Raw genomic sequence first — 27,609 nt, 5'->3', positions numbered from 1 at the left:
CAATGGAGTTGCCGATTAAGATTTGTATTACTTGTTTTTGTACACAAAACAATGGCTAGAAAACTAGAAATTTTTTTTCTATATATTGCTAATATTTGTTCAATAAAGGCTAAAATTTGGAGCAGCACCCCCACAAATTTTAGGCACGAGCCGCCACTGCTGAAATGTTGACAATGGTTGCATTTTGTTTCTACTTAATCATCTGCCACATCGGAAGACATTGTTTTACATACCGGATACAATCCACGACATGCACTGCACATATACGGCGTGTTTATTTTAGATCGTTTTCAAACTTGGCTGATGTATACCTTTGTGGATAACTGTTGGTCCCGTTTTTATTCGATTTAGTTACAAATTTACATTGTTTTTGAAAGTTTTTCAAAACCATGAGACGGATAATTTTCCTACTTAAGATCGACAATTCAGGTCCTCAATTGGCTCATTCAAACAGGTTTATTCGTTTAACGGAGGCCAGTGTTTCCAAACTTTTTTAGATCTTGGACTATTTTTGTCACAGCATAACGTTGCGACACATAGTGAGACTGTGTAATAAATGATATAATATACAGTTTAAAAAACATGTTTGCTTGTCTTATATGGACACAGGCTGCAGACAGTGCACAGTGTTTCGACCTATAAGGTCTCATTAGTGCAGCTGGTGACGAGAGATCGACCGCATTGACTAGTGTAGCCATCCAACGGCAATAGCCGTTACGACCGATCTCTCGTCACCAGCTGCACTGATGAGACCGTATTGGTCGAAACAGTGTGCAGTGTCTGCAGCTTATCATTAATTGACTCGATGCTGTTACTTTGACACAAGAACAAACACGATTTTATTTTTAATTATTTTTATTATTGCGACATATCGGCAATTTTTATTGAACACACTTGTTGACGAAGTTCATTCGCACCCGGTGTCCTAAGAAAAAATAAAATGTTTTATGCATACAATCTTTCTATTAAAAGTTTGAATTGTATGTCAACCTTTTTTTATACATTTGGTTTTAACCAAAAGGAAAAAAGTGTTAAATTTGTTTTGACGGTCACCTTGTTGTATTGGGATTTTTATTCCCCTCTCATTTCGTCCAGCAATTCTCTTGCCTCAACGAAATCCAGATTTTCAAAAACTTCATTCAGTTGTGTGACTTCTAAAACACAAAATAAAACATTCATGTAGCTATTAGCTATTATTTTAAACCTATTATTTTTTTAGAAATGCAACAGAAGAGGTCGTTGCGGCCTGGCATGACATCAACCTGGATTTTATTTAATTATTGATTTTAAGCTAATGATCGAAGATGTCACTCATTTTACGCCAGGCGGATTAAAGGTTTATGTCAAATCAATATGGCTTTCCAAAGTATAAGCTAAAACAATTTAGACTACATTAACAATTTAGAACCAAGACAGTAGTTTGTATTGAGTTGGCGGTCCACCACCGGAAGTTTTAAATAATGTATACAGGGTTATTGACGAATGACTAGACCAAGATGGTCGATTAAATAACCATTTTGTCTTAAATTAAAATTCCTTGAACAGTATTTTAATCTTTTTTGCAATGTGTTTAGAATAACCGAAAAAATCGAAAGCACTTACCTTTTTTTAATGCGTTATCTTCAGTTCCTTGTCTACGCCGCCATGCATTAGTTGTGTCAAAGCAAATCAGCATCACACAAGTCACCAATGCTAAAAGCGCTACTTTGTTCATTTTGTTATTGTTGCTGGAGGAAAAATATAACACAGATTTTATGGATAAGAATTCTGTTCAACGTTAAACTAACACAAGGTTTGCTGCTACAACCAAACACAGAGTTATCTGAAAATGATAATAAATGTTAACCCACACAAAGATAAAACCAACTTTTGACTTGGACATATGCTGAAGATTATATTTAGAGCTTGTTGCCTTTTTCACAACAGGCCGAAAACAAATGCAGTAATTTCGACAGTTTCGCTCTCACCATACATTCTGGGCTGCGGAAATGCTTTAACCAAACTACGTTGGAAACCATTTTTAAAAATTTGAAAACAATGCTGGGATTTTGAAAACAATTTCCTGATTTGCTGGCGGATTCCCACACTTCTTTCTCATCATGCATTCTCATTGCAGAAATAATGAAGCCTGATCTTTGACCCTTTTGCTGGACTCAAAAATAAAATAGTAGTGCGAAATATCGGAAATTTTTGTTGTTTGTATCGTACAACAAATTGCATTCAATCTGATTTTCTTCAAAAATATCGGACTTTCTGTGAAAGGATTCAGTTTATATGCCTACATTTTCAATTTTATGATACGTAAAATCATACACTAAAATTGAAATATTGTTTGAATGTCAATTGAGCCAGCTTATTCATGTTCTAATTAATGTTAGGGTTATTGTGCTAAGTTTAAAATTCCTAAAAAAATAATTGTAAATCATTATTTCACAATGTTTTGTTTAAATAATCACACAATGTTATGTTTAAATAATCACACAATGCTTTTTTTACGACCGAAGAAAAAACCTAAAGAAAATGTTGCACTATTTTTGCAATAGTTTTCGCAATAAGAAATTTGATTTTGATTCACCAATGTTAGTCAGCATCGCTCAAGCGACCAATTTTAACAAAAATGTTTTAATTTAGTAAGCTGCAGACAGTGCACACTGTTCCGACCCAGAAGGTCTTATTAGTGCAACTGGTGACAAGACATAGGTCGTATTGGCTAATGGTTAGTGCAACCATCTAGTTTGTTGGGAGTAACAGGCTGAAAGCCAAGCCTCACCAGTTATGTTGGATGCCAAAACAGGCAGAAACCACAGAGATTGATTTATCTTGTGACCTTTTAACTAGCTTGTAATCTTTGAGAACTATCCAAACAGTTTGAGGCTATAAACTCTGTAAATGTGTTCGAATTCATTTTAAAACAGACTTTACAGCTTGTTACTCAGTTTCCTTGATAAACGACACTAGTTTCGTTTCCAAAAGCCAGAAAAACGCCTCGTGTCTAACAGCGACACCTACAGGTCTTTAGACTCATCGAAACGTATTCTGATTTGATTTTTCTTTCTATAGGAGTGGTATTTATGGAAGAAGCCTTATACTATAAGCTTTAAAACCTAATATTGGTGTGAAAAAAAGTAGCGTTCTGCACCTAAAGTTTAACATTTAATCATACAATGCTTAATATGGAGATACTTTTCCCAAAAATAAAACCAAAGTACTTTTGATCATATAATTTGTCTAAAACTGGCATTGTAAGTCTATTATTAAATGTTTCTGTTTGAATAACAAATGATTATGCGGTTGAAATTTTTTATTTGAAAAACAAATGATTAACTTCCGTTGAAATGTAGGCTATAATACAATCTTTTCGACTGAATTTGTCGTTTGGAAACGTGTTTCCCTTTACAGTATTCAAGTTTAATAAGACAACGATCGTTAATGATCATGTTGCTTGCCTATAAGGAATACAATAGGCCTACTGTTTATTCCATCATTCGAAAATAACAGGACGACAATTTACGTTTATTGATGCAACAAAAAAGCAGTTCAAAACATGTTTAGACGAATCTCATAGAAGTCTCGATAGCATTATTGCTTTACCTAAAAAACAAGAAACAGGTAAAAACAAAATTTAAAAATAATTCTATAATTTGGTTGAAACTAATCGATAACAAATAGCATCAGCTTAGGGTTTTGACAACATTCAAACATCAGAGATTATGGACAAGTTACAAAGAAACCGTTTTTTTATTATTGTGAGACAATTAAGGATCTTATTTTTTATTTGTTTTAGTTTATGTCACCTGAGTGAAAATTTGATTAACAAGCTTATATATTGGAGCCTCAAGAAAGACAACAAACACAATAGACAATTGTTGTTGAAAAGCAAGGCGTATTAAAGTTCTTGGACATTAGCTCGGGTCCAGCAACTGGCTCTTTAGCTAGTTAAATTTATTAGAAAAAATACTGACACAAAGTGTAAAGTCAGGTGTTTTAGGGTCGGGTTTAGGCTTAAATTTTGAGCAAAACGTACTGGATTCGGGTCTGATGTAATTCACACTATCCCATATTTTGTCGTAATTTCACATCAGCAAATCTAACTTTTAGGACTAATTCAGGCACAATAAAAACAACTATTATTGTTAAATTTCAGGCCCGTACCACTCAAAACCAAATTGCAGTTTGGGTATTTATTTCGACTTCAAACCAACCAAAACCAAACGTTAAAAAATTAACCAACATTAAAAAAACAAAATTGCCAGCGATGTAGAATAAAACGTATTCACTTTATTGACCAAACGTGTGAATACGTTTTGTCTCACATGGCTGGCTATTTTGTTATTAGTAAAGCTACTATTCAAATCCGTGTCTTGTGTACCTAAGTGTTTCTAATCTCACAATGTACAGCATATGTTATTAGTTCGACATGAACAAGTTACCACCTCTCAAGGCCTTGTCAGAAGAAATATCCCAACGCCTTCGTCTTCTGCGCCAAGCATCAGTTGTACCAATACACATTAGCATCACACAAATGACCAAAGTCAACAATACTACTTTGTTCATCTTGGTTTAGTTTCTGTAACGCATTAAAATATACATTCTGACCAAACAGAAAATAAAAGCGCATTTCTTCAGTCTGTACTTATACGCTAACTGATACGTTTTAACTGAAAACTGCTAATATGAAAGGCGTCCTGTCAAGAGAACTTATTGTGCTAAAACAGGAGTCGGCAACCTTTTTTGCACTGCGGACCGTTTTTGAAAGTGAAATTTTATCGCGGACCGGTCTTCAAAAAACTACAAACATTTAGCAATAAAAACGCTTAAATTTGTTTATCATCCCTGGGGATAATGGGCAAAAAGTTTTATAGCATTTAACCTGAAAAATTATACGGCCCGGTAACAAACTCCTCGCGGACCGGTACCGGGCCGCGGACCGGCGGTTGCCGACCACTGTGCTAAAACAATAGGACTACTAGTGAACTACAGCTATTTAAGCAATTTAACTAATTTAACCTTGCGTTTTTTATCGTTTTTATGTTATTAGCTCTCGTACCAGAATCACACAAAGCGAATGTTCACTTACAACATATCACACAAACTACAATAACACAGCAAGGTCAAACCAATTCATTGCTACATCCCAGTCAAACAGCTCAAACGGAAATCATCTTAAAGAACGAGCGGAAGTCGTTTTGAACCAAATTCTCCACAGGTTTTAAACTCTTTTGAACCATATTGTACAAACCAACATTGCCAAATTTTGATAAAATCCGATATTGGCTGGTACTAAATGTGATAAAAGACCAGTACGTTTTAGTTGTAGATTTGACCGTACTTCTCCTGCATGTTATTTTACAGATTTGTCACTAAGGCCAAATCGGATCCATGCCAATAAGTGTGACACACTTTATCAACGTTTTGTTTCCTTGAAAAACGCGAAATTGTATTTGACTGTTTTTGTAAAGCTGAACAGTAAATTTTTGCTAAAGAAAATCAACTCTTTTGAGAAAAGCACGTCCATCAATGTGTAGTGTTAAGCAACTTTCGCTTTAGGGTTTCGCAATTTACTTTAAATCAGATTCTAAGCTCTTCCTTGATAAATTAAACTACTATGTTACCGTTGGCACGCATAACACGACGAACTGATGCTTCGGTAACGGTTTAAAAGCTCACCTAGCGCGCTCGGTTTTGTCAACTTTAAGTCAAACTAAATGTTTTTGATACACTCAGGTACAAATTCTGTTGAATATCTATTTGTTGTCTGTGCAAAATCATTAAATTTAAACTGTTTCTGTTTAACAATTTACTTATGGTTGGGGCAATGCTACTCATGTTGCTTGCACAAGAAAATATGAATTGTCGAGTCGGGATTCAAACCCACAACCTTGTGAACACAAACCTTACTGTTTTCCGTGTGGCGTCAAACCTGTATCACCTATTGCTATTAGTATTTATCATAAAATACCAAACATTTTTCCGACAACAATTTCCGTTTATTGATGCAACAAAAAAAGCAATTCTTCTTTCATCACATGTTGACACAAATATCATACAAGTCTCAATATCATTCTTGCCTCGTCTAAAAGAAACACCAAACAGGTTAAAGCAGCGGTTCTCAACCGGGGCTGATGCCCCATTTAAACATTATTGATTAAGGACAAGTTACAAAACGTTTTTTTTAATGCAAGCTAATTTACTATCTTTATTTTTGTTTATTATATTAAAGTCACCTGAAAAAGTTTTTTTTTTATTTCTTGTGTTTTAGTTCGGTTTCAAAACTTTCCATCTCGTCCGAGTTTAGGCTTTCAGTCACGTCCCTTGGTTCTGTAATACCGTAATTTACATAATAATTGAAATATATAGTAAACCTCGGTTAACCCGTGTGGACCCAAAAATTTGTCTGGATTAGGCGAAGATCCGGATGTCTTACAACATTACAAATCATTTGTACCTTAAGTTTTGTCTAAATTAGGCGAAATTTCGGATTCGAATCGTGTTTAAACGAGTTTTACTGCTATGCAAGTTTTCCATAAGTAAGCACCAACAAATATCACTTTGCCAATGAAATTTGATAGTTATTGGTTTTCTCAGAAAACATTAAATCATCTTGTCGCAGTTAACCTCAAAAAAAAGTTTAACATGTTTAATTGCCATGACAACAGCCTGGTTGCTGTAATTTGCAAAACCAAGTCATTGTTGTGAACTAAATTCAGGTTTTGGATGATTATGGTTCCCAATTGCAGGACCGTTTATAACTCGAAACCAAGAAGTATTTTGGGCATTGTTTCGACTTAAAAAAAATCGTTAAAACAAATTTTAAAAGTTGACAAAGGAACGTTGGTATTTAACACTGTGCACCATTTGTTATTAGTTCGGCATCAACAAGTTACCACCTATCAAGGATTTGTCAGAGCAATCAGCCAAATAGAAAATGTAAGTGGCCCTCTTTCTTTGAAAGCATTTAAAAAGAATATTGCCCATAGAAATATAAAGATAGCCTTGCTAAAAGAACTTATTGCGCTAATACAAAGTTGCTGAATACAGCGGAAATCGTCATTAGCAAGGTACAGAAGTCCAATGGTAATTAAAACCGAACCGAATTTGCCACATCGTTTGAGCTTTGGTTAGCGGCGGTTTCTACAAATTGATAAGGGATCATACTATGCACACCTCCCCAAAACGGGCATTTATTAGGTGTTTCTTGTCTTCAGTTTTGGTAACTTTCTTTGCAACGCCTAATGTTACGCCACAGTACAAATTTCTTTTGTCAATTCTTATTTATTTTGTGTCTTTAAGAAAAAACGAATTTAATTTAGTTCAGTTTAAGCTAAGATGAACATATTCATACTGGGATCAGCCCTGAAATCGTCGATGCAGACCAGCGATCACGGCATACATATCGATAAATCATAGTACGCCAGGCCTGTTAAAGGCGTTGTACCGAATCAGCTGGTCTCCTAAGATGATTTTAGTTCAGTTTAACAAGTTACTTTGGTTGGGGCAATGCCACTCAAGTTACAAAGAGAAATATGAGTAGTCGAGGCATGTTTGGAACCCATAAGCTTGTTATTTTTCTGTGTTGTTAAACTTTTCCACATATTGCTTTTGCTTCTTACTTGATGTATTGATATTTATGATAAAAATATCAAACGAGTTTACTGAAAACCAGTTAAATACACCAAATATCTTTCCTCAATCATTTAAAGTTTTTTATACACGTAAACCGCCGAGTAAACTTTCTCTTCGGATTTTTCGAAGTGAACAAATTCGGTAATGTCCAGTCGCTGGATGGCGCCGTTAAGCTCCATGCCTGCTAACAATTTATCGAACTCGGATTTGTAACTCCCGGTACTCTGCACTCGAGTGGTAAATATTAAGAGTCCTTCTTTTCGTACACACTTGGATAATATCTGTAAAAAGTAAAAAATTAATAAAAATTACAGTTTTGCGCAACGCAAAATCGCGGTCGTGTCGTTAAGCTAAAAACACAGCTTAAAATGTACTTTTCAACTCAATGTCGAAATCCCGAGAATATTAGGATTGATGAGTGAAAATTCCGGTAAATCCTGATTTCGTGATTTTTCAATTTAACTCCGTAACCCCAACCCTACATAGAACCCTTGTCCTGTTCTATTCCTATCATAATTTTGTAGTAAATCAATACTTTTGTACATATTGCGTACTGGTAATGCTGTAAAGGGAATGTGGTTTGGAATAAACGATCCGACACACATCATGACGTCATAGCTTTCGTCACGAACCGGTAATTCACCTTCGACCCAATGACGTATTATGTTCCTAAAAAAATCGAACACCCATTAGAACTATGTGATCGTAGGCCAATATTAGAATAACCACAGAAGGCCTTCTCGCCTAAAATTGAGGTTCTTTTTGCTTGCAAGGTACAGCATTTCCATGTTGGCATCCATAATATCAATGACGCCCTCGTACTTAGCATCGTTGCGTAGATGGTGGCCCACTCTGCCAGTACCTAAAGACAGAAACAAAGTTGACATCATTTTCAACCCTAGTTTTTTTTCCTTTTATCCCAGGTTTGCAAACAATTTTTCAGGTACATTCTATGCAGTCAACTCATTCAAACCGTTGTCCCCATCAGTATAGTGATGGAAAAATGAATGTTAGTAGGGTTAGGTTGGGAAATGTTTATTTCCAGTTTAAAATCAGTTGACAATCTTTTAAAGAACACCCATATTTCGCTAAAAAACACCTTCAGTTTCTATAAAGGGCAAAAATGGGATTAAAATTAGAAAAGACTAATACTTCTTTCATAAACACGAATATTGTTTAACTGAAAACCTAGCAGACTAAAACGACAGTGAACATGCAATAAAAGATAAGAAACGCACGAAAGATAAAAAGCGTAAAAAGCAAGGAAAAGGAGTATGTAATAATTTATGTAATGACAGGTGGAAATCGTTGCGAGAATGGTAATAGAACAGAGAATGATTCAAAAGAATCAATTTATCAAGGCGTAGTAAAGTTTATTTCAAACGATCATGTTTTAAATCTGAAGTAATGTGCACAGGATAAAACTAAGCAGCTAATTTCTAAACCAAATAGTCGTCAATAACGTAAAACTTTTCTCCGTGAAAACAATAAAGAAAAACAAAAGCATAAACTTTTGCCTTACCGGCCCCAACATCTAACACAGATTCGACTTTCATATGTTGTGTATGCTTTGAAAAACTTTCTATCGCTTTCAAAGCCGGCACGCTTGCTACAACGTCCAGATCGCCATCATACGTTTTTGCCCATTTGTCGTAGTTTGTCTGTGACGTCACGGCATCGGGTGCGTGGACAACGCTATTGATCGATTTGTAAATTTCGTTCTTGTTTCCATTTGTAGTTGAACTGATCGGCGCACTAAGGTTTCTAAATTATATAATATGGCTATTTTTAGCGTAGAGGTAAGTGCACTAGAGCAGTCAGCTCTTGCAACTTTTTTTTCTCATGCATTTTTGCTGCAATCCAATGGAATGTTGTGATTTAAATAACAATTAAGGGGAAATTTGGCCGGTTTACAGACATTAAATGAAATGGTACAAAGCATTTAAATGTAGGAATTACTGTTTTATAAGAACGACACTGTTTTGAAGTGGTAAAACATACGTTATCAAACACACGCATTGCAAACTATTATAACTTAAACAACTTTTTGGTGAACCTCTATGTACTCCTGAGTTCCCATGTGCCCCTGTAAATGTTGTTGTGCACTTGGAGTACACAGTGCCGGATTAGCCATTAGGCAAAGTAGGCACGTGCCTACAGGCCAGTCAAAAATCCAGGCCACTTTTTTGATTTGGCAACACTGATAATTCTAATTTTTTAGTTGGCAACCCTGATTTTCGGGCCACTTATAAAATGTGCCTAACAGGCCAGCAGACCCTTAATCCGGCACTGGGAGTAAATAGTGTCTACTTAGCAAAAGCACAGTACTCGATACACTAGAAAAAATGTAATCTCGTGTACTTACATGTATCGCTGAAGGATTGGTTTGTAATAGGCGCGAAGCCGGTTTAGAACAGGCCTCCCAAGCATTGACTAGCAGCAACGGACTAGGGGACACTAGCCCAAAATAAGATAAAAGTTAACAAACCAAACGCCTGTGAATAATATTAAAGTGTTAGTCTTTACATGCTCTAACAGAACATTGAGTTACATAAAATACACTTTTAAATCGCGCAAGTTTAAGTGATATATTCTTTATAGCGCTTAATACTAAAATTATTCCCTTGTTAAATGTGACATAAAATATCGCCCTGTTAACAAAACGATCAAAATGCCACCTGTATACTCTATCACTTTTGCAGGGCCTAACCTTTGCTGCACAGTCTAGCAATATGTCTCGTTGCCCTATGCAAACATTATGAACTAATCTAAGTCTGTTAGCTTATCGTGAAACCAAACAATAAAATGTTTGCAGTTCAATAGCGAGCTGCTTGTGACACCGTAAAAGTTGACTGTTACGAAACGTACTGCTGCTGACAGCCGTAAGACACACTTTAGTTGGTAATTGTAAGTTTTGTACCTAAGTTTCGACGTCTTATTTGGGTCACCACTTCCAGGCCCTTTCTCCTTTTTTCTCTCTGTGTGTTTACAGTTCGCTTTGAGAGTGTTTTGCCCTAATGAAGACAAAGTTGGATATGACACTGACAAGCTTAGCTGTTGTCATTAGCATTACGCGTCAATAAAATAATGTTAAAAAGCAGTCGAAAAGTTTAGCTTTTATTGCGCTTTGACTTATGGCAAACATAAAATAACAATCATACCAAAAGAATGATAAAAATAAGATAGGGAGTGGTTTTGATAGTTTTTGCTGTATTTCTCATAGTTGAAGCTTCAACATGTAAAGTAAGAAAGGCTAAAATAGTTACAATACCATCTCTCATTTTATTCAAGTTTGCCTCGTAGTTTGACTACAAATGGCATTTAAAAAGCAAAGACGTCAAAACTTAAAGTTTTTCGTAAACGTATACAGCAGAATTGATTTTCTTTTCAGCGTTTGCAAAATGGACAAATTCGATCATGTCGAGCCGCTTGATGGCGCCTTGGCGCTCCATGTTTGTCAGCACATCGTCGAATTCGGATTTGTATTCTTCAGTGCTGTGAACTCGCGTTGAAAATATAAGAAGACCTCCCTTCCGTACACACTTTGACATTCCCTACAACAAGTTATTAAGTTAGGTAAAAGAACAAGCCCTAATAAATGATATGTACCATGCCAGGTAAAGGATTGGGTGATACAAACCTAAGCAAAAAAAAATGCAAAGTGAAATTGTTTTCTCTGACAGTGCACAAAACCCGAGTTCTTCAAATAGTTGTAACCAGTCACAGGTGATGAATACAATTTTTGAGGTGTGTCAAAAGGTTTACATTATATACCAAGTTTGACCTTAATCCTAATACCCGTATTCAAACGCAACAGTTACAATTCATGAATTAGGTCGGGAATTCCCCGTATAAAAGTCCCCGGGAAGCGGATATTTCAAACGGAAATTAAACACAAACTATTGCAACAGACTTTACCGGAATGGAAGAAATGGGAACGTGGTTTGGGATGAATGATCCGACGCAAAACAATACGTCATAGCTTGCATCACGAACGGGTAATTCCCTTTCCACCCAGTGACGAAATATGTTTCTGTCGAACATACTATAAATTAATGACGGTCAAAATTTTAGAATAACTTCTGGTCATATGTTTAACCTAAAGTCATGTGTTTCAACTTTTATTGTTCAAATTACCTTAAATTGAGGTTCTTTTTGCTTGCAATATACAGCATCTCCATATTCGCATCCATAATATCAAGTGCGCCTTCGTATTTTGCATCATTGCGCAGGTGGTAACCAATCGCCCCAGTTCCTAAAAATATGTTATAAGATCTCCTCACTAATACGCAAAATATAATATTAGAAATAACTTAAGTTTTTAAACATGGTCTTTGAGATGCTTAACCACCGACCGTGTGTTTAACAATCATACCTTTTTTTATCTATTTTGATTATGACAAATCGTAGGAATGTATTACCGGCGCCCAGGTCAAGAACAGAATCCACTTTTAAATTTTTGGTGTGTTTGGTGAAGCTCTCTACTGCTTTTCGTGGCGGATTGCCTCCCATTTTTTCGATGTCTTCGTCGTAACTCTTCGCCCAGTCGTTGTACTTTAGCTGGGATTCATCATGACTCGGTGCATATAAAACTTGATTACTTGAAGTATGTCCTTTTCACTTCCACTCATGATATATGGTTAGATTTTAACAACCTCTGCTTGTTCCTACGCTAAAACACTAATTAAGTTTGGAACACTAAATAATACGGGTCTGTTCATTAGTTTCATGATGGAAATAACAGCCCAAATTAACGTCGGGCGACATCCTTTATTGTTCAAACGTTTCGGCAGATGATCGTGCAATCATCAGGCATCTATCCCCAGAGTTGTAAACGGGCTTGAATTTCGAGCTCGAACCCGAAAGTACAAGCCTGAAACCCGGCCCGAACCCTTATCGTTTTAGAGAAGCCCATTTAAGCACGCAAGTTTGATTGACAGGCCTATACATTGAAGCCTTTAGGAAAGACCAAGACAGCAAACACAATAGACAATTGGTGTTGAACAAGGCGTTTTAGGGCTATTTGACATTAGGTCAGCAACTGGTACTTATTAGTAAAATTTATTCAAAATAATGCTGATAAAGAGTGTAAAGTCAGGCCCGAATCAAGTCTGTTTTTTGAAGAAACCTTTCGGTTTATAAGCCAAAACCGAGCCCGAAAAGCCCGGCGTGAGGACATGAGCATTTGCCAAAACGTTGGAACAATAAAGCATAGTGTCTGTTTGGGCCGTTATTTTCATCGTTAAAATAATTAAGTTATTATTCAATTAAACCACTTGTTCCATCTGGCCTTACACCAGTCGGTCAAGGACACAACAACCTCTTCTTCGTTCGGACGTTAGGTACAAGTAAAAAAACAAACAAGCAAACTGGCTCATTACCTATGACTTCAAACCGGTTGGTCAACTACAAATTGCGAGAGCCCTGCAAATGTTGTTCAATTCCAGCTTGGACACAATTAAAATCACTGCCGTCAACTAATAGTTACAGTCAAAACGCAAAACCAGACGCCTTGAGAGGAAGCAGGCAAAATGCCCCGAAGCCATTTTTTCTGGTTTGTCTATCCAGCTACAGAAACAGTTTTTGCAATTTCGCATTTGCAATTCTTATTTTTTTCTGTTGATAGGCTAATTAGCGGCGGGGTGCTTAATTTTTTAAAACTTTACATCGTTGCCAGGTTTAAAATAGACAGTTGCAAACAAAAAACAGTCCAAATTGAATCAATTCGCTAAACAATGGTCCAAAAGCAACGAATCTATCACTGACACAGACTGACACAGATCAGATGCGCTCAAACAACCTATTGTGGTTTGTTGTTTTCCGCGAAAAAATAAAACAAAAACCACAACTGGATATTACTGAGCCATGTGGTTTAATGTTGTTGAGTATCTAACTTTCAACTAGCTGTAGATCTAACTGCAATTTGCGCAATTCCTATAGATTTTTACTTGTTTCCTGTGCGGGCTATTTACGTCCTGATACTACACAGCTATTTTCGGCTTAATATGTCTGTGTTTGCTTTTCTGTTATTGCCAATTTCCTGCCAAGCGAAATTACTCTCTTAGCTGTTTAGGATTGTTTAGTTAAGTCAAGCACGCCTTTTAGGCCTTCAATTACAGTGGTACCAGAAAAGCTAAAGCTTAGTCTGGAACTGACTCTCTAACAAGTGGGCTTTGTTATATACCAGCGAAGTAGAACTACTCTATACCAATGTGCCTACTGCACAAGTAAATTTGTTACCTAAATAAAAACTGCACATATCTAGGCTAATACAACAGAGTTGTACCATACATTAACTGCGATTAGTCGATAAAAATGGGCCATTATCTTCGTCTACCCGTTTAAATAGGGTTAAGGTGGTATACGCAGCAATAGAGAAAGTTGCCAGGTGGTACTCGATCAGTATAAGGTAGAGGACACTGGTTTACAGCACTAAATTGTACAACTCCAGCACACACTACATTTATCTTAACCTGTCTTTACATCCGTCAATTTCTTGGTTGTGTTGTCCATAGTTACTTTAAAACCATTGTAACCCTACACAATGGCCTACACCGCTCAAATGTAAACTACAAACACCATGTTGTTTACAAACGCTGGCTGAATCGCGACTATACGCCATTATGCTTAGCCCCTTTTTTACTTTCGCCGGCATTGTACACGTATCGGCGTTCACAGGAGTTAATTTTACACCTCAAACAGGCCTCGACCTTTGTCCTATGCATGCGGAATTGGACCTGGTATCTATAGCTATTTTTGATTTTAGAATACTTCAAGCCCTGTAAACAATACAGCACCTCTTTTACTGGTTTAAAACAGTTCGTAATTTTGAACCATCCAAAAAGAAGAACCACCCACGTTTGTTTATTTTCCTATCAAAATTTAAGACAGAGAACACGAAATTATTTTTCTAAAACAGAACGCCACTTCAGGAAAAGCTATTTAAAGGCTCTAGGCTACAAATATGAGTGCAGTGGTTTGTTGATTTGCTCTTTTTCACTACACTTTTTCTCTCATGTGTATCGGCGCACGATTTTTCTCTGTGCGCTACCCACGATTTGTGAATCGATGTGGAACGCTTTGTGGTCGCAGTGTGCATTAAAACACTGCAAACTTAATGTACTTGGTTCCTTGTAAATAAAATCTAACAATCCAGGTTGCCTAATTGTAGACAAAAAATTAACATGAGTTTTTATATACTTCTATTTTTACCCTTATCAGTGTAATAACTGTTACAAAAACGTGTGACGGTATTTGTGATGTTGCAAGTAACATACTGCCCAGATATAAGGTAGGCTACATGTTGTACCAATTACTCAATCCCAGGTAATAATATGGAAATTAACTTTAGAAAAAAATGTGTACGTGACTTTCGAACAGAACAAAAAAATAATATTTTTAAATTTACGATTTTTATGAGAAATTACTCAAGCGTGATCGACAAGACAGGCAAGAGAAATTGTTTTCTCCAGCAAATCGTTAGCAGGGCGTTTTATTATTTGCGAATTTTGCGTTTTAAAGGCAAAATGGGGGTCTAGTGTACAATTGTACGTACATAGGTTAATGACGTCACAAAATCATGAAATTACGTCACAACATAGTTTAGGTCATATGATGACGTCATGCAAAATTTTGCGTATCTATGACGTCATTAACCCTGTTTTTAACCGCAGTAAAAAACTTGACGTCACTCATGCGCCCCCTTACAAACCACTGTGGTAAAAAGGGGGAAATAAAATGGAAAACACATTTAAGGTACAGTAACAAATTGAACTTAAACAAGTTTTAAACATTACTGCTCACATCTGAGCGTTTTTGAAAGCAAAAGATACTTAAAATACCCAAAAATGCTGCACTATAAATACGAAAATGTGAAAATACAAAAAAAGTTATCAAACAAAGACATGTTCATTAGGATGATGATGACTCAATCGTTTTTTTTTTCTCAAATACCTCACGGAAAATTTGTCAACAGAGAAAGCTACAACACAGAGTTGCAAATGGGCCTGAAATTGGAGCCCGACCCGAAAGTAGCAGCAGGAAACTCGGCCGAACCCGAATCGTTTTTGGGAAGCCCGTTTAGGCCGGAAAGTTTTATTAACAAGCGTATATATTAAAGCAGGGGTGTCCAACACGTGGTACGCGTGCCAAAAGTGGCACGCAGAGCATTTTAAATGGCACGCAATTTTTGGACATTCAGATGGTAAACATTAGGATTTGTCACACAATTAATATTTTTCTATTGATTCTTTTTGGCCTTTATTCTAACTTCAGTAAAGATGATCAGTATCAAGGTTACACAAATCCACTAAATAAATTGGTCGTTTTTAGACTTCATCCGTCCACCTTTAGGCGCTTGAAACTGTCGAATTCTGGATAATTCTGGGCCTTTATGCTGTCGTATTATATTCCATGTGATGGATTCTGCGCCTTAAGCGACATGGTATGTTATAAAAGGTTTCTGGAGTATCATAAAAACGTTTACTCATTACTCGCGTTTGACAACATATTTTTTCTACCGTTAAGACGTTTAAGACATGGTTTGAAAAAAGTAGGCCTACCAAACGTTGGCGGGCGTGTATATTTTAAAACCTAAATTGGCACGGCAGTGCTTTCGAGTTGGACACGCCTGCATTAAAGCTTCAAAAAAAGACAACCAAAAGACCAAAATACAATGGGTCTTGAACATAGGGTTTTAGGGCTGTTTGACATTAGGTCAGGACCAGCAGCTGGCTACTTAGCTCGCTAAGCATATTGAAAAAAATGCCGATACAAGTGCAAAGTCAGGCCCGAATCAAGCCCGTTTTTCACGAAACCCAAACATGACCCGAACCCGGCCTTTAAAGTCAGACCCTACTTACAACTCTGCCACAATACCACTAGTTTCATAAGGAAGTTTTTTAAAAAGTTATCTGTTTAATCACTTTTTCTTGCAACAAACAAAGTTGGAAAAGGCGGTAAAACCAGAGTAAGTCACCAAGAAATCTTGTAAACAATTCAAGTTGATTACTGAGGTAATTTTCACAAAGCAGCTAATTTGTTTGTGGCATATCGGCCTTTTAAAGAAACCAGTTGTTCCCTAAGCTAGCATCGAACGCAAAATCAGCCATCTTTGAAGGTTTATTTATAAAAGAAAGCAATATTTAGAAGATCTATTAATTCATGCAGGCCATTTCATCGTCAAATTGTGCTACTGTGTAACTCATATCGTTAGGAGAAAAACTATGTGTCGTCCCAACAGCGTTTTGTTTTTAATCACTTAACTTGCTTGTTGCAAAAAAAACAGTAACGTAGCAAAACATAAAAGATAGACAGGAAGCGCGAAAAAAGGAGGCAGCACCTTGTGGATACCGATAGAAAAGAATGTGCTGTACATCGTCGTCTTCACATATCGAGTTAGGTGCATTACGAGTATGATGTGCGGTAAATCAGATTCAAAACTTTCCAACAATTTCTACGACCAAATAAAAAACGACCATATAGTGTCTTTTTAACTGCATTGTTAATCAATTATTAGAATGAACTGTGATGTTTGTGATACTCCAAACGAAATTATGTTATGTATGTTACTTACACAAAACACGATAATTTTCAAGGACAATCCAAGATGTATTGGCGTCATCTTACGATCGCACTCGTCTGCTGTTTTTTAAATCTTTTTTTAAAAGTTTTTTAAAAATCCCTTACCATACAGGATCACAGCCCCGAACTTATCAAGTGACCGTTTTTTCGCTGTTTACTGCACGTTTTTACCAGTCATTCGCCCTTGTTTTCGCATGTGACTTGTAAATTTGCCGTTTGCCAAAACCAACAAAAAATTGTGAAGCTGCTCCAAAATACGTAAGCCCAAAGCGTGCGCACTCTACACAAGGCCGACATGCCTCAACTAAATTGTCTGCTGAGAGAAAAGTAATCAAGCGATCGACTTGAAATTGCTCATCAGCCTTCTTGAGGCTTGTATCTACTTTTTACCGTCTTTGCCGACTTCGAATTCCAAAAAATGACTTTGTGACGTCACAATTACCATTTTTAAAAAAGGTCCTTTGGGAGAGGGGGCACTGTGCAGCGCCCTCCGGTGGCATATCTACCGGGGGTGCATCAATCGACGGTAGGGGCCCTAAGGTTTCTTGCGATGGCTCCCGCTTGTAGCTAGCTCGTCGCAAAGCCGAGATGTAGGCTCTCAAAGATGACCGTTTTTACGTACGATTCTACACTTGGTAACAAACGGGTACGTACGACTCTACACAAGGCCGACATGCCTCAACTAAATTGTCTGCTGAGAGAAAAGTAATCAAGCGATCGACTTGAAATTGCTCATCAGCCTTCTTGAGGCTTGTATCTACTTTTTACCGTCTTTGCCGACTTCGAATTCCAAAAAATGACTTTGTGACGTCACAATTACCATTTTTAAAAAAGGTCCTTTGGGAGAGGGGGCACTGTGCAGCGCCCTCCGGTGGCATATCTACCGGGGGTGCATCAATCGACGGTAGGGGCCCTAAGGTTTCTTGCGATGGCTCCCGCTTGTAGCTAGCTCGTCGCAAAGCCGAGATGTAGGCTCTCAAAGATGACCGTTTTTACGTACGATTCTACACTTGGTAACAAACGGGTACGTACGACTCTACACAAGGCCGACATGCCTCAACTAAATTGTCTGCTGAGAGAAAAGTAATCAAGCGATCGACTTGAAATTGCTCATCAGCCTTCTTGAGGCTTGTATCTACTTTTTACCGTCTTTGCCGACTTCGAATTCCAAAAAATGACTTTGTGACGTCACAATTACCATTTTTAAAAAAGGTCCTTTGGGAGAGGGGGCACTGTGCAGCGCCCTCCGGTGGCATATCTACCGGGGGTGCATCAATCGACGGTAGGGGCCCTAAGGTTTCTTGCGATGGCTCCCGCTTGTAGCTAGCTCGTCGCAAAGCCGAGATGTAGGCTCTCAAAGATGACCGTTTTTACGTACGATTCTACACTTGGTAACAAACGGGTACGTACGACTCTACACAAGGCCGACATGCCTCAACTAAATTGTCTGCTGAGAGAAAAGTAATCAAGCGATCGACTTGAAATTGCTCATCAGCCTTCTTGAGGCTTGTATCTACTTTTTACCGTCTTTGCCGACTTCGAATTCCAAAAAATGACTTTGTGACGTCACAATTACCATTTTTAAAAAAGGTCCTTTGGGAGAGGGGGCACTGTGCAGCGCCCTCCGGTGGCATATCTACCGGGGGTGCATCAATCGACGGTAGGGGCCCTAAGGTTTCTTGCGATGGCTCCCGCTTGTAGCTAGCTCGTCGCAAAGCCGAGATGTAGGCTCTCAAAGATGACCGTTTTTACGTACGATTCTACACTTGGTAACAAACGGGTACGTACGACTCTACACAAGGCCGACATGCCTCAACTAAATTGTCTGCTGAGAGAAAAGTAATCAAGCGATCGACTTGAAATTGCTCATCAGCCTTCTTGAGGCTTGTATCTACTTTTTACCGTCTTTGCCGACTTCGAATTCCAAAAAATGACTTTGTGACGTCACAATTACCATTTTTAAAAAAGGTCCTTTGGGAGAGGGGGCACTGTGCAGCGCCCTCCGGTGGCATATCTACCGGGGGTGCATCAATCGACGGTAGGGGCCCTAAGGTTTCTTGCGATGGCTCCCGCTTGTAGCTAGCTCGTCGCAAAGCCGAGATGTAGGCTCTCAAAGATGACCGTTTTTACGTACGATTCTACACTTGGTAACAAACGGGTACGTACGACTCTACACAAGGCCGACATGCCTCAACTAAATTGTCTGCTGAGAGAAAAGTAATCAAGCGATCGACTTGAAATTGCTCATCAGCCTTCTTGAGGCTTGTATCTACTTTTTACCGTCTTTGCCGACTTCGAATTCCAAAAAATGACTTTGTGACGTCACAATTACCATTTTTAAAAAAGGTCCTTTGGGAGAGGGGGCACTGTGCAGCGCCCTCCGGTGGCATATCTACCGGGGGTGCATCAATCGACGGTAGGGGCCCTAAGGTTTCTTGCGATGGCTCCCGCTTGTAGCTAGCTCGTCGCAAAGCCGAGATGTAGGCTCTCAAAGATGACCGTTTTTACGTACGATTCTACACTTGGTAACAAACGGGTACGTACGACTCTACACAAGGCCGACATGCCTCAACTAAATTGTCTGCTGAGAGAAAAGTAATCAAGCGATCGACTTGAAATTGCTCATCAGCCTTCTTGAGGCTTGTATCTACTTTTTACCGTCTTTGCCGACTTCGAATTCCAAAAAATGACTTTGTGACGTCACAATTACCATTTTTAAAAAAGGTCCTTTGGGAGAGGGGGCACTGTGCAGCGCCCTCCGGTGGCATATCTACCGGGGGTGCATCAATCGACGGTAGGGGCCCTAAGGTTTCTTGCGATGGCTCCCGCTTGTAGCTAGCTCGTCGCAAAGCCGAGATGTAGGCTCTCAAAGATGACCGTTTTTACGTACGATTCTACACTTGGTAACAAACGGGTACGTACGACTCTACACAAGGCCGACATGCCTCAACTAAATTGTCTGCTGAGAGAAAAGTAATCAAGCGATCGACTTGAAATTGCTCATCAGCCTTCTTGAGGCTTGTATCTACTTTTTACCGTCTTTGCCGACTTCGAATTCCAAAAAATGACTTTGTGACGTCACAATTACCATTTTTAAAAAAGGTCCTTTGGGAGAGGGGGCACTGTGCAGCGCCCTCCGGTGGCATATCTACCGGGGGTGCATCAATCGACGGTAGGGGCCCTAAGGTTTCTTGCGATGGCTCCCGCTTGTAGCTAGCTCGTCGCAAAGCCGAGATGTAGGCTCTCAAAGATGACCGTTTTTACGTACGATTCTACACTTGGTAACAAACGGGTACGTACGACTCTACACAAGGCCGACATGCCTCAACTAAATTGTCTGCTGAGAGAAAAGTAATCAAGCGATCGACTTGAAATTGCTCATCAGCCTTCTTGAGGCTTGTATCTACTTTTTACCGTCTTTGCCGACTTCGAATTCCAAAAAATGACTTTGTGACGTCACAATTACCATTTTTAAAAAAGGTCCTTTGGGAGAGGGGGCACTGTGCAGCGCCCTCCGGTGGCATATCTACCGGGGGTGCATCAATCGACGGTAGGGGCCCTAAGGTTTCTTGCGATGGCTCCCGCTTGTAGCTAGCTCGTCGCAAAGCCGAGATGTAGGCTCTCAAAGATGACCGTTTTTACGTACGATTCTACACTTGGTAACAAACGGGTACGTACGACTCTACACAAGGCCGACATGCCTCAACTAAATTGTCTGCTGAGAGAAAAGTAATCAAGCGATCGACTTGAAATTGCTCATCAGCCTTCTTGAGGCTTGTATCTACTTTTTACCGTCTTTGCCGACTTCGAATTCCAAAAAATGACTTTGTGACGTCACAATTACCATTTTTAAAAAAGGTCCTTTGGGAGAGGGGGCACTGTGCAGCGCCCTCCGGTGGCATATCTACCGGGGGTGCATCAATCGACGGTAGGGGCCCTAAGGTTTCTTGCGATGGCTCCCGCTTGTAGCTAGCTCGTCGCAAAGCCGAGATGTAGGCTCTCAAAGATGACCGTTTTTACGTACGATTCTACACTTGGTAACAAACGGGTACGTACGACTCTACACAAGGCCGACATGCCTCAACTAAATTGTCTGCTGAGAGAAAAGTAATCAAGCGATCGACTTGAAATTGCTCATCAGCCTTCTTGAGGCTTGTATCTACTTTTTACCGTCTTTGCCGACTTCGAATTCCAAAAAATGACTTTGTGACGTCACAATTACCATTTTTAAAAAAGGTCCTTTGGGAGAGGGGGCACTGTGCAGCGCCCTCCGGTGGCATATCTACCGGGGGTGCATCAATCGACGGTAGGGGCCCTAAGGTTTCTTGCGATGGCTCCCGCTTGTAGCTAGCTCGTCGCAAAGCCGAGATGTAGGCTCTCAAAGATGACCGTTTTTACGTACGATTCTACACTTGGTAACAAACGGGTACGTACGACTCTACACAAGGCCGACATGCCTCAACTAAATTGTCTGCTGAGAGAAAAGTAATCAAGCGATCGACTTGAAATTGCTCATCAGCCTTCTTGAGGCTTGTATCTACTTTTTACCGTCTTTGCCGACTTCGAATTCCAAAAAATGACTTTGTGACGTCACAATTACCATTTTTAAAAAAGGTCCTTTGGGAGAGGGGGCACTGTGCAGCGCCCTCCGGTGGCATATCTACCGGGGGTGCATCAATCGACGGTAGGGGCCCTAAGGTTTCTTGCGATGGCTCCCGCTTGTAGCTAGCTCGTCGCAAAGCCGAGATGTAGGCTCTCAAAGATGACCGTTTTTACGTACGATTCTACACTTGGTAACAAACGGGTACGTACGACTCTACACAAGGCCGACATGCCTCAACTAAATTGTCTGCTGAGAGAAAAGTAATCAAGCGATCGACTTGAAATTGCTCATCAGCCTTCTTGAGGCTTGTATCTACTTTTTACCGTCTTTGCCGACTTCGAATTCCAAAAAATGACTTTGTGACGTCACAATTACCATTTTTAAAAAAGGTCCTTTGGGAGAGGGGGCACTGTGCAGCGCCCTCCGGTGGCATATCTACCGGGGGTGCATCAATCGACGGTAGGGGCCCTAAGGTTTCTTGCGATGGCTCCCGCTTGTAGCTAGCTCGTCGCAAAGCCGAGATGTAGGCTCTCAAAGATGACCGTTTTTACGTACGATTCTACACTTGGTAACAAACGGGTACGTACGACTCTACACAAGGCCGACATGCCTCAACTAAATTGTCTGCTGAGAGAAAAGTAATCAAGCGATCGACTTGAAATTGCTCATCAGCCTTCTTGAGGCTTGTATCTACTTTTTACCGTCTTTGCCGACTTCGAATTCCAAAAAATGACTTTGTGACGTCACAATTACCATTTTTAAAAAAGGTCCTTTGGGAGAGGGGGCACTGTGCAGCGCCCTCCGGTGGCATATCTACCGGGGGTGCATCAATCGACGGTAGGGGCCCTAAGGTTTCTTGCGATGGCTCCCGCTTGTAGCTAGCTCGTCGCAAAGCCGAGATGTAGGCTCTCAAAGATGACCGTTTTTACGTACGATTCTACACTTGGTAACAAACGGGTACGTACGACTCTACACAAGGCCGACATGCCTCAACTAAATTGTCTGCTGAGAGAAAAGTAATCAAGCGATCGACTTGAAATTGCTCATCAGCCTTCTTGAGGCTTGTATCTACTTTTTACCGTCTTTGCCGACTTCGAATTCCAAAAAATGACTTTGTGACGTCACAATTACCATTTTTAAAAAAGGTCCTTTGGGAGAGGGGGCACTGTGCAGCGCCCTCCGGTGGCATATCTACCGGGGGTGCATCAATCGACGGTAGGGGCCCTAAGGTTTCTTGCGATGGCTCCCGCTTGTAGCTAGCTCGTCGCAAAGCCGAGATGTAGGCTCTCAAAGATGACCGTTTTTACGTACGATTCTACACTTGGTAACAAACGGGTACGTACGACTCTACACAAGGCCGACATGCCTCAACTAAATTGTCTGCTGAGAGAAAAGTAATCAAGCGATCGACTTGAAATTGCTCATCAGCCTTCTTGAGGCTTGTATCTACTTTTTACCGTCTTTGCCGACTTCGAATTCCAAAAAATGACTTTGTGACGTCACAATTACCATTTTTAAAAAAGGTCCTTTGGGAGAGGGGGCACTGTGCAGCGCCCTCCGGTGGCATATCTACCGGGGGTGCATCAATCGACGGTAGGGGCCCTAAGGTTTCTTGCGATGGCTCCCGCTTGTAGCTAGCTCGTCGCAAAGCCGAGATGTAGGCTCTCAAAGATGACCGTTTTTACGTACGATTCTACACTTGGTAACAAACGGGTACGTACGACTCTACACAAGGCCGACATGCCTCAACTAAATTGTCTGCTGAGAGAAAAGTAATCAAGCGATCGACTTGAAATTGCTCATCAGCCTTCTTGAGGCTTGTATCTACTTTTTACCGTCTTTGCCGACTTCGAATTCCAAAAAATGACTTTGTGACGTCACAATTACCATTTTTAAAAAAGGTCCTTTGGGAGAGGGGGCACTGTGCAGCGCCCTCCGGTGGCATATCTACCGGGGGTGCATCAATCGACGGTAGGGGCCCTAAGGTTTCTTGCGATGGCTCCCGCTTGTAGCTAGCTCGTCGCAAAGCCGAGATGTAGGCTCTCAAAGATGACCGTTTTTACGTACGATTCTACACTTGGTAACAAACGGGTACGTACGACTCTACACAAGGCCGACATGCCTCAACTAAATTGTCTGCTGAGAGAAAAGTAATCAAGCGATCGACTTGAAATTGCTCATCAGCCTTCTTGAGGCTTGTATCTACTTTTTACCGTCTTTGCCGACTTCGAATTCCAAAAAATGACTTTGTGACGTCACAATTACCATTTTTAAAAAAGGTCCTTTGGGAGAGGGGGCACTGTGCAGCGCCCTCCGGTGGCATATCTACCGGGGGTGCATCAATCGACGGTAGGGGCCCTAAGGTTTCTTGCGATGGCTCCCGCTTGTAGCTAGCTCGTCGCAAAGCCGAGATGTAGGCTCTCAAAGATGACCGTTTTTACGTACGATTCTACACTTGGTAACAAACGGGTACGTACGACTCTACACAAGGCCGACATGCCTCAACTAAATTGTCTGCTGAGAGAAAAGTAATCAAGCGATCGACTTGAAATTGCTCATCAGCCTTCTTGAGGCTTGTATCTACTTTTTACCGTCTTTGCCGACTTCGAATTCCAAAAAATGACTTTGTGACGTCACAATTACCATTTTTAAAAAAGGTCCTTTGGGAGAGGGGGCACTGTGCAGCGCCCTCCGGTGGCATATCTACCGGGGGTGCATCAATCGACGGTAGGGGCCCTAAGGTTTCTTGCGATGGCTCCCGCTTGTAGCTAGCTCGTCGCAAAGCCGAGATGTAGGCTCTCAAAGATGACCGTTTTTACGTACGATTCTACACTTGGTAACAAACGGGTACGTACGACTCTACACAAGGCCGACATGCCTCAACTAAATTGTCTGCTGAGAGAAAAGTAATCAAGCGATCGACTTGAAATTGCTCATCAGCCTTCTTGAGGCTTGTATCTACTTTTTACCGTCTTTGCCGACTTCGAATTCCAAAAAATGACTTTGTGACGTCACAATTACCATTTTTAAAAAAGGTCCTTTGGGAGAGGGGGCACTGTGCAGCGCCCTCCGGTGGCATATCTACCGGGGGTGCATCAATCGACGGTAGGGGCCCTAAGGTTTCTTGCGATGGCTCCCGCTTGTAGCTAGCTCGTCGCAAAGCCGAGATGTAGGCTCTCAAAGATGACCGTTTTTACGTACGATTCTACACTTGGTAACAAACGGGTACGTACGACTCTACACAAGGCCGACATGCCTCAACTAAATTGTCTGCTGAGAGAAAAGTAATCAAGCGATCGACTTGAAATTGCTCATCAGCCTTCTTGAGGCTTGTATCTACTTTTTACCGTCTTTGCCGACTTCGAATTCCAAAAAATGACTTTGTGACGTCACAATTACCATTTTTAAAAAAGGTCCTTTGGGAGAGGGGGCACTGTGCAGCGCCCTCCGGTGGCATATCTACCGGGGGTGCATCAATCGACGGTAGGGGCCCTAAGGTTTCTTGCGATGGCTCCCGCTTGTAGCTAGCTCGTCGCAAAGCCGAGATGTAGGCTCTCAAAGATGACCGTTTTTACGTACGATTCTACACTTGGTAACAAACGGGTACGTACGACTCTACACAAGGCCGACATGCCTCAACTAAATTGTCTGCTGAGAGAAAAGTAATCAAGCGATCGACTTGAAATTGCTCATCAGCCTTCTTGAGGCTTGTATCTACTTTTTACCGTCTTTGCCGACTTCGAATTCCAAAAAATGACTTTGTGACGTCACAATTACCATTTTTAAAAAAGGTCCTTTGGGAGAGGGGGCACTGTGCAGCGCCCTCCGGTGGCATATCTACCGGGGGTGCATCAATCGACGGTAGGGGCCCTAAGGTTTCTTGCGATGGCTCCCGCTTGTAGCTAGCTCGTCGCAAAGCCGAGATGTAGGCTCTCAAAGATGACCGTTTTTACGTACGATTCTACACTTGGTAACAAACGGGTACGTACGACTCTACACAAGGCCGACATGCCTCAACTAAATTGTCTGCTGAGAGAAAAGTAATCAAGCGATCGACTTGAAATTGCTCATCAGCCTTCTTGAGGCTTGTATCTACTTTTTACCGTCTTTGCCGACTTCGAATTCCAAAAAATGACTTTGTGACGTCACAATTACCATTTTTAAAAAAGGTCCTTTGGGAGAGGGGGCACTGTGCAGCGCCCTCCGGTGGCATATCTACCGGGGGTGCATCAATCGACGGTAGGGGCCCTAAGGTTTCTTGCGATGGCTCCCGCTTGTAGCTAGCTCGTCGCAAAGCCGAGATGTAGGCTCTCAAAGATGACCGTTTTTACGTACGATTCTACACTTGGTAACAAACGGGTACGTACGACTCTACACAAGGCCGACATGCCTCAACTAAATTGTCTGCTGAGAGAAAAGTAATCAAGCGATCGACTTGAAATTGCTCATCAGCCTTCTTGAGGCTTGTATCTACTTTTTACCGTCTTTGCCGACTTCGAATTCCAAAAAATGACTTTGTGACGTCACAATTACCATTTTTAAAAAAGGTCCTTTGGGAGAGGGGGCACTGTGCAGCGCCCTCCGGTGGCATATCTACCGGGGGTGCATCAATCGACGGTAGGGGCCCTAAGGTTTCTTGCGATGGCTCCCGCTTGTAGCTAGCTCGTCGCAAAGCCGAGATGTAGGCTCTCAAAGATGACCGTTTTTACGTACGATTCTACACTTGGTAACAAACGGGTACGTACGACTCTACACAAGGCCGACATGCCTCAACTAAATTGTCTGCTGAGAGAAAAGTAATCAAGCGATCGACTTGAAATTGCTCATCAGCCTTCTTGAGGCTTGTATCTACTTTTTACCGTCTTTGCCGACTTCGAATTCCAAAAAATGACTTTGTGACGTCACAATTACCATTTTTAAAAAAGGTCCTTTGGGAGAGGGGGCACTGTGCAGCGCCCTCCGGTGGCATATCTACCGGGGGTGCATCAATCGACGGTAGGGGCCCTAAGGTTTCTTGCGATGGCTCCCGCTTGTAGCTAGCTCGTCGCAAAGCCGAGATGTAGGCTCTCAAAGATGACCGTTTTTACGTACGATTCTACACTTGGTAACAAACGGGTACGTACGACTCTACACAAGGCCGACATGCCTCAACTAAATTGTCTGCTGAGAGAAAAGTAATCAAGCGATCGACTTGAAATTGCTCATCAGCCTTCTTGAGGCTTGTATCTACTTTTTACCGTCTTTGCCGACTTCGAATTCCAAAAATGACTTTGTGACGTCACAATTACCATTTTTAAAAAAGGTCCTTTGGGAGAGGGGGCACTGTGCAGCGCCCTCCGGTGGCATATCTACCGGGGGTGCATCAATCGACGGTAGGGGCCCTAAGGTTTCTTGCGATGGCTCCGCTGTAGCTAGCTCGTCGCAAAGCCGAGATGTAGGCTCTCAAAGATGACCGTTTTTACGTACGATTCTACACTTGGTAACAAACGGGTACGTACGAGTACTCTGCGGCGACATGCCTCAACTAAATTGTTCTGCTGAGAGAAAAGTAATCAAAGCGATCGCTGAATTCTCATCAGCCTTCTTGAGGCTTGTATCTACTTTTACCGTCTTTGCGACGACGTCACAATACCATTTTTAAAAAAGGTCCTTTTGGGAGAGGGGGCACTGTGCAGCGCCCTCCGGTGCATAAGGGGCCCTAAGGTTTCTTGCGATGGCTCCCGCTTGTAGCTAGCTCGTCGCAAAGCCGAGATGTGAGGCTCTCAAAGATGACCGTTTTTACGTACGATTCTACACTTGGT

General features: G+C 40.6%; 3 protein-coding genes and 1 long non-coding RNA gene across 5 annotated transcripts in view; 1 reads left to right on the top strand and 3 right to left on the bottom strand.

Annotated features, from left to right (window-relative positions):
• Nucleotides 1–863: 863 nt before the first annotated feature.
• Nucleotides 864–1,719, bottom strand: LOC145229382 (uncharacterized). Its single transcript, XR_013860428.1, has 3 exons — nucleotides 1,603–1,719; nucleotides 1,054–1,154; nucleotides 864–925 (listed from the first exon to the last, which is right to left on the bottom strand). It is a non-coding gene; the product is annotated as an uncharacterized LOC145229382 (long non-coding RNA).
• Nucleotides 1,720–7,254: 5,535 nt separating this feature from the next.
• Nucleotides 7,255–10,138, bottom strand: LOC145229376 (methyltransferase-like protein 27). The gene is made up of 5 exons (XM_080094700.1): nucleotides 9,989–10,138; nucleotides 9,146–9,387; nucleotides 8,368–8,485; nucleotides 8,178–8,292; nucleotides 7,255–7,904 (listed from the first exon to the last, which is right to left on the bottom strand). Exons 1-5 carry the CDS (start codon nucleotides 10,051–10,053, stop codon nucleotides 7,695–7,697), a joined length of 750 nt encoding a protein of 249 aa, XP_079950826.1. The 5' UTR covers nucleotides 10,054–10,138; the 3' UTR covers nucleotides 7,255–7,694.
• A 586-nt stretch (nucleotides 10,139–10,724) lies between these two features.
• On the bottom strand, nucleotides 10,725–14,529 carry LOC145229381 (uncharacterized). Its single transcript, XM_080094712.1, has 4 exons — nucleotides 12,045–14,529; nucleotides 11,761–11,878; nucleotides 11,542–11,656; nucleotides 10,725–11,177 (listed from the first exon to the last, which is right to left on the bottom strand). Exons 1-4 carry the CDS (start codon nucleotides 12,133–12,135, stop codon nucleotides 10,968–10,970), a joined length of 534 nt encoding a protein of 177 aa, XP_079950838.1. The 5' UTR covers nucleotides 12,136–14,529; the 3' UTR covers nucleotides 10,725–10,967.
• A 541-nt stretch (nucleotides 14,530–15,070) lies between these two features.
• The window catches only part of LOC145229369 (band 4.1-like protein 2), a 50,230-nt gene continuing 37,691 nt past the window's right edge, over nucleotides 15,071–27,609 (top strand). For both annotated transcript variants that reach the window (XM_080094692.1, XM_080094691.1), the window contains exon 1: nucleotides 15,071–15,153. In XM_080094692.1, coding sequence (XP_079950818.1) covers nucleotides 15,150–15,153 — 4 coding nt within the window. In that variant the 5' untranslated portion in view covers nucleotides 15,071–15,149. The remainder of the gene's footprint in view (nucleotides 15,154–27,609) is intronic.

Source organism: Phallusia mammillata, chromosome 5, assembly GCF_965637545.1.
Source record: "Phallusia mammillata chromosome 5, kaPhaMamm4.hap1.1, whole genome shotgun sequence".
Lineage (NCBI taxonomy): Eukaryota > Metazoa > Chordata > Ascidiacea > Phlebobranchia > Ascidiidae > Phallusia > Phallusia mammillata.
The sequence above is the reverse complement of the archived record's forward strand: the minus strand, read 5'-3'. Positions and strand labels throughout refer to the sequence as shown.